The sequence below is a fragment of the Penaeus japonicus genome, unplaced genomic scaffold, assembly GCF_977035675.1.
Source record: "Penaeus japonicus unplaced genomic scaffold, GWHDUDI00000001_assembly GWHDUDI00000015, whole genome shotgun sequence".
NCBI classification, from domain to species: domain Eukaryota; kingdom Metazoa; phylum Arthropoda; class Malacostraca; order Decapoda; family Penaeidae; genus Penaeus; species Penaeus japonicus.
This window is the reverse complement of record NW_028234417.1, coordinates 37,248,692-37,256,191: the sequence shown is the minus strand read 5'-3', so window position 1 is coordinate 37,256,191 and position 7,500 is coordinate 37,248,692. Positions and strand designations below refer to the sequence as shown.

The 7,500-nt window shown below is 31.0% G+C and overlaps 2 protein-coding genes across 2 annotated transcripts in view; both read left to right on the top strand.

The window, feature by feature from the left end:
- Positions 1-2,120: 2,120 nt before the first annotated feature.
- LOC147470447 (uncharacterized) lies at positions 2,121-4,555 on the top strand. The gene is made up of 4 exons (XM_086544277.1): positions 2,121-2,216; positions 2,684-3,292; positions 3,614-4,263; positions 4,543-4,555. Exons 1-4 carry the CDS (start codon positions 2,121-2,123, stop codon positions 4,553-4,555), a joined length of 1,368 nt encoding a protein of 455 aa, XP_086400403.1.
- Positions 4,556-4,716: 161 nt separating this feature from the next.
- LOC147470446 (uncharacterized) overlaps positions 4,717-7,500 on the top strand; it is a 4,979-nt gene continuing 2,195 nt past the window's right edge. The window contains exons 1-2 of the mRNA XM_086544276.1: positions 4,717-4,797; positions 7,228-7,500. The exon at positions 7,228-7,500 is cut by the window's right edge and continues 444 nt beyond it. Coding sequence (XP_086400402.1) covers positions 4,717-4,797; positions 7,228-7,500 — 354 coding nt within the window. The remainder of the gene's footprint in view (positions 4,798-7,227) is intronic.

Below are 7,500 nucleotides of genomic sequence, written 5' to 3'. Positions count from 1 at the left end.
TAATAAAAATGAAAAGAGGTATAATAATGCTAATGGCGATGCTCATGATAATGGAAATGGTAAATCTAGTGATAATTATAGTGGTAAGGATAATTACAGCAATAATAACCATGTTAGTAATGATATAAGTAATAACTGCCATGGTAATGAATATAATAACTGCACCATAGTCATGGCGGGAAATTCTATTGATAAGATAACAGAAATACAACTATAATTATTTTGAATGAGGTGTTAATAGTAGCAATGCCGATAATGACAATAATTATTGTGATAATATTAGTGGATATAATTATCATAACTATAATAATGATAATATTATTACTGGCGATCCGAATTACGATGATTGTAATAGCGTTCATATTGAAAATGGTGATGGTAATGATTTTAATGATAGGAAAGATGATAATGGTTATAATGAGTATGCTATTTCATTTATTTTAGGGATCATGATGGTTATGATGATTATCATTATACTTATAATGCTGCAATGCTTATAATTCTTCAATATATATAGTTATCATAATTATCATGCTTACTATTATGATGATTATTATGGTGATGATGATAGATCTGATAAATAGAAGAATTAAGAAATATCATAAAGAATAGAATCCTAAATGACCTTATAAGGTTCATCATGACTTCCTAGTTATATTAATTATGACGATTGTCTTTATTATAATGGTTATAATTATTATCATAATTATAATACACACACATTCATATAATCATTATAATCATTGATGATCATTATAGTCCTTATAATCATCATATTAATTATAATCTTTATAATCATGATTTTATTTATAATCACTATATCCATTAATAATCAATATATTCATTATATTTATCAAAATCATTTTTATCACCAAATTCATTATTATCATTGTTATTATCATAATCATTATAATGATTATAATTATTATATACATTATAATAGATACACTCATTATAATTATATGAATAAATGATGATATTTATAATGAATATGACCATTGTCATAATTATGATTATGTTAATAATTATAGATAGGACATTATAATCACTATAATAATTATAATCATTACAATCGTTATAATCATTAGAATAGTTTTAATCATTTTAGCTTTTTTATTTTTTTTATAATAATTGCGATGATAATAAAGATACCAATGCGATGATGATAATTATAAAGATATAGGTAAATGATAATGATAATAATGTTAATACAACTTATGAAAACGCCATCAGTGATGAAAATCAAAGTACAAAATAATTAAGCAAAATAACGATATTAAGGGTGATAATCCGGATGATTATATTGACAACAATAATACAAATAGTAATAGTGATAATGACATCATAATAACAATCGTCATGATAATGACAGCAAATAGGATAATTATTATATCAACGATGATAATGATTCTTGTTAGCGCGATCATTATCACAATCATTGTCATCATTACCATTATATTTGTTACCATAATTATTATTGTTATCATCATTGTTACCGTAATTATCATTACCACTTTCATTATGACCACAATCATTTCCATCTTGACATCAATATTACCCTCATTATCATTATCACGATTATCATTATCATTACCAATATAATTATAATTTCCATTATAATTACCATAACCATTATGATTATGATTTACATCATAATTATCTTTTTCAATACCATTGTAATTACCATTATGCTTACCAATACCATTGTAGTTACCATTATGCTTACCAATACCATTTTTATTAACAATAATATAATAATTGTTGTCGGTGTCATTCTTATCCTTATATTAGCATTTTCACCAGAATTTCTACCTATGAATAACTATGATCATTGTTAATGCCATTCCCAGCACCATCGTTCATGACATTAATATCGATGTCAATGCAATTTATGTTCATATTAGGATGTTTCTTATCATCATCATTGTTGTCATTGTTCATATTCATTCTTATTTTGTTTTATCATAAGTGTTATTATCATTATCATTATTATTATCGTTATCATTATCATTATCATTATCATTATTATTATTATCGTTATTTCTGATACTACTATTAGTAGCATCGTTATTAATTTTATAGTTACTATTATCATTATCCTGGTCATTATTAGAAGAGCCATGGCGATTGCCCTTCCTCGTCCCCCAAGACCTGGGGGAGCCTGGAGTTTTCTTGCTCTGCCTCCGCCTATCCCGTCCAGTCCAGCCACGGCATTGGTGAGCGAAGAGTCTCCTCCTTTGACGCCGAAGGAAAGCACACGGGTGGTGGAAGCTCATCTGTGTGGAGAGCGAAGGAAATCTCTTCTAATCACTTCGTCGACCGTGTTGAAATCAGGTATGGAATTTAACAGCATAGCATGGATGTATTTGTACAGTTATGTATCTGGATGTGTGTGAGTATGTATCTTGATGTGTGTTTGTATGAACATGTCTGTCTGTATGAATATGTCTGAAAATGTGTCTGTATGAATATGTACAGATTTATGGGTTTTAAATGTACATATATTTTATATGTATATATGTGAATATGCTTGTGTATATAAGTTTGTGCATGTATATTTGTATGCATTTTTCTCCACGGGTTTATTTTTATTTAATCTTTTTTATCATTAAAGATAAAATGGTCCCAAAAACTTGAGCACTATTATATTCTTATTAATCCTTTCATTGTATGTTATCCTCAGAAGGCGACGATGAACTTCCTGTCGGACTGGCTGTCGTTGGCCCCACTCAGGGACGAGGAAATCTACGGCGCAGGGGTCGCTATCAAGGAAGAGGCCAGCGAAGGTCTCACTGAAGAGACGTGTGTGGATATCAAGGAAGAAAACCTTGATTACGCAGATGAGGCAACAGTAGAGCATGGATTTCCCTTCTACAAATATCTCAAACAGGAAGATTTTGAAAGAGACTCAAGTAATGTGATTGAAGATTCATTCGTGGCTGAGGGTTTTGGGCCCAACGGGTCATCAGATGAGGATCAGGCGGCGCACAGCGAAGGCAATGAAGAGCTTCTGCATAGAAAAAAAGATTATGTTTGTGAAGTGTGCGGCAAGAAATTCTTTTGGAAGAGCAACCTTAACTCTCACATGAGAGTACATACAAAGGAGAAGCCGTATAGCTGTGCGGTTTGTGAAAAGGCTTTCTCACGGAAATATGATCTAGTAACGCACATAAGAGTACACACAAAGGAGAAGCCGTATAGCTGTGAGGTTTGTGAAAAGTCTTTTTCACAGAAACAACATCTAGTAAAGCACATGAGAGTACACACAAAGGAGAAGCCGTATAGCTGTGACGTTTGCAAAAAGTCCTTCTTAAAGAAACATGATCTAGTAACGCACATAAGAGTACACACAGAGGAGAAGCCGTATAGCTCTGAGGTTGGTGAAAAGACTTTTTCACAGAAACTACATCTAGTAACGCACATGAGAGTACACACAAAGAAGTTGTATAGCTGTGAGGTTTGCAAAAAGTCCTTCTCAAAGAAACATGATCTAGTAACGCACATAAGAGTACACACAGAGGAGAAGCCGTATAACTGTGAGGTTGGTGAAAAGAAACAACATCTAGTAACGCACATGAGAGTACACACAAAGAAGAAGTTGTATAGCTGTGAGGTTTGTGAAAAGATCTTCTCACAGAAATATAATCTAGTAATACACATGAGAATACATACAAAGGAGAAGCCGTATAGCTGTGCGGTTTGTGAAAAGGCTTTCTCACGGAAATATGATCTAATAACGCACATGAGAGTACAAACAAAGGAGAAGCCGTATAGCTGTGAGGTTTGTGAAAAGACTTTTTCACAGAAACAACATCTAGTAACGCACATGAGAGTACACACAGAGGAGAAGCCATATAGCTGTGAGGTTTGCAAAAAGGCCTTCTCACAGAAACATGATCTAGTAACGCACATAAGAGTACACACAGAGGAGAAGCCGTATAACTGTGAGGTTGGTGAAAAGACTTTTTCACAGAAGCAACATCTAGTAACGCACATGAGAGTACACACAAAGAAGAAGTTGTATAGCTGTGAGGTTTGTGAAAAGATCTTCTCACAGAAATATAATCTAGTAATTCACATGAGAATACATACAAAGGAGAAGCCTTATAATTGTGAGATTTGCAAAAAGGGTTTTTCATGGAATCATGATCTATTAAGGCACATGAGAGTACATACAAAGGAGAAGCCATATAGATGTGATGTTTGCGAAAAGTATTTTTCTTGGAAACAAAACCTAAATAGGCACATGAGAATACATGCAAGGCAAACCTTTTGTTTGTGATGTAGACAGCAATGGATTCACTCAGAAAGGAAGTGCCTTATGGCTTAAGCAGCACATTCATTGTCATTGTTAATAAACAGTTATCCAAATAGGTTATGTTTCTTTCCCTTGGTGATAATGCTTAAAACTTGATATCATATGCAACTTTTTGTAGAACACCATAATACATGAATTTGAACAAGATTTGTATAAAAGAATAATTCTGATACCATACACGAGACTTCTCTTATTACAAGCACTAAATATGCTCTGCCACATAGCCTGTGTTTCTAATTCAAATCCTCAAACTTCTAAACTGAATGTTTGGAAGTTATGTTATTTCGTATGTCAAATCTATAGCACTATCCTGTTATTTGAATAACTGTTAATAAACAGTTATCCAAATAGGTTATGTTTCTTTCCCTTGGTGATAATGCTTAAAACTTGATATCAGAATGTTGCCTCTACAAGAGATTTGTGAAGAACCTCTTTACCAGAAAAGGTATCGCGCTGTACCGGAAATTGGTAGCGAACTGGTGAGAGAGATGAGGCAAGCAACATTTTTTACATTGTACTTTTTAATTTTAAAATATATAAAAATGAAGCTTAATACTTCTTTCAAACTTCATATGCAAATTGTTGTAGAACACCATAATACATGAATCTGAACAAGATTTGTATAAAAGAATAATTCTGATACCGTACACGAGACTTCTCTTATTACAAGCACTAAATATGCTCTGCCACATAGCCTGTGTTTCTAATTCAAATCCTCAAACTTCTAAACTGAATGTTTAGAAGTTATGTTATTTCGTATATCAAATCTATAGCACGACCCTAGTCGTGGAAGACACAAGAGTTAAAAAGGTCTTATTCACCCCCCCCCCACCCCCGTAATTATGATCCTATACTACATTTGCGAGAAAGTTTTGTGAAATTTCTTCATGGGGTTTAGTGAAACTTCGTTTTTAACGAAAATGATTACAGTAAAATTAAGTTTGTGATGAGAAAAATTTCATTTTTGTTAATTTGTTATACCCAATAACAATTTATGACACCTTTGAGGTTTCAGTGGCCGAGATGCTGAATGTATATATATCTATCTATCTATCTATCTATATATATATATATATATATATGTATATATATACATACATATATATATATATATATATATATATATATATATATATATATTTATATATATACATATATATATATATATATATATATATATATATATATATATATATATATATATATATATATATATATATATATATGTATAATATATATTATATTTATATTTACATTTATATATATAAAAAAAATATATATAAGGTATATATATATATATATATATATGTATATATATATATATATATATATATATATGTATGTATATATATATATATATATATATATATATATATATATATATATATATATATATACATACATGTATCTATCTATCTATTACATATATATATATATATATATATATATATATATATATATATATATATATATATACATATATATATATATATATATATATATATATATATATATATATATATATATATATATATATATATATATATATATATATGTATATATATATATATTTATATATATTATATATATATATATATGTATATATATAATATATATCTATATATATCTATATCTATATCTATATCTATATCTATATATATATATATATATATATATATATATATATATATATATATATATGTACATATATATATATATATATATATATATATATATATATATATTTCGTAGAAATCTCAAACGTATTGCTGCAAAATGCCCCGATCCTAAATTCTTCGATCGTTTCAGGACTGTTAATCCGTCTATTCCTTATTTCTATGGTCTCCCTAAAACTCATAAGGACGGTATCCCCTTAAGACCCATTATTTCGTCATGTAACTCAGTTACTCGCCCATTAGCATCGTGGCTAGCTAGTAATTTATCACCTCTTCTAGGTTCTTTCTCGAGTAGTAATATTAAGTATTCGATGGATTTCATAGATAAAGTCCGTAATTTACAGACCCACAACATGAAACTCGTAAGTTTTGATGTAGATTCCCTGTTCACAAATGTTCCCCTTGATGATGCACTAAATTTTTTTAGAACGTAAACTTACTGCAGCTCCTCATAAGATTCCCATTCCGATTGATCACTTTATTAAACTTGTTCGTTTATGCGTCTCGAATAACGTTTTCTCTTTTGAGGGAGAATTTTATAAACAGACTAACGGTATCGCGATGGGTAGTAGTCTAAGTCCGGTCCTTGCGAATTTATACATGGAAATGTTCGAGACGGAACTCCTTCCGGCCATTCTCCCTCCGGGCTCGATTTGGTTTAGGTACGTTGATGATATTTTTTCTATGTGGCCTGTAAACCGTCCGGATTTCGACGATTTTTTACGTAGTCTTAACACTCTTGCTCGTACCATTAAATTCAAAGTAGAATGGGAAAATGCTGGGAAATTACCCTTTCTAGATATAATGTTGCATAATTTCAACGGGTATTTAAAGTTTTCAGTTTACCGGAAACCCACTCATGTTGCTAATTATCTTCATTTTTTCTCATATCATCCTTTATCCATTAAGAAATCAGTAGCCTCGTCTATGTTTCTTAGAGCATATAGGATCAGTGATAATGAGTTTATTGATAGAGAACTTAGCATCATTATGGAGTCTTTTAAGAATCTTGGCTACCCTAAGTTTTTCTTAGAACAAGCGCATTCGTATGCGAGATCCAAATTTTATTCGCAAACTAAAGTCACGCGTAATGATAGGTCCGATAACTTACTCGTTATTTTTCTCCACGGGTTTATTTTTATTTAATCTTTTTTATCATTAAAGATAAAATGGTCCCAAAAACTTGAGCACTATTATATTCTTATTAATCCTTTCATTGTATGTTATCCTCAGAAGGCGACGATGAACTTCCTGTCGGACTGGCTGTCGTTGGCCCCACTTAGGGACGAGGAAATCTACGGCGCAGGGGTCGCAATTAAGGAAGAGGCCAGCGAAGGTCTCACTGAAGAGACGTGTGTGGAAATCAAGGAAGAAAACCTTGATTACGCAGATGAGGCAACAGTAGAGCATGGATTTCCCTTCTACAAATATCTCAAACAGGAAGATTTTGAAAGAGACTCAAGTAATGTGATTGAAGATTCCAATGACGCATTGCCAGCAGCTTCA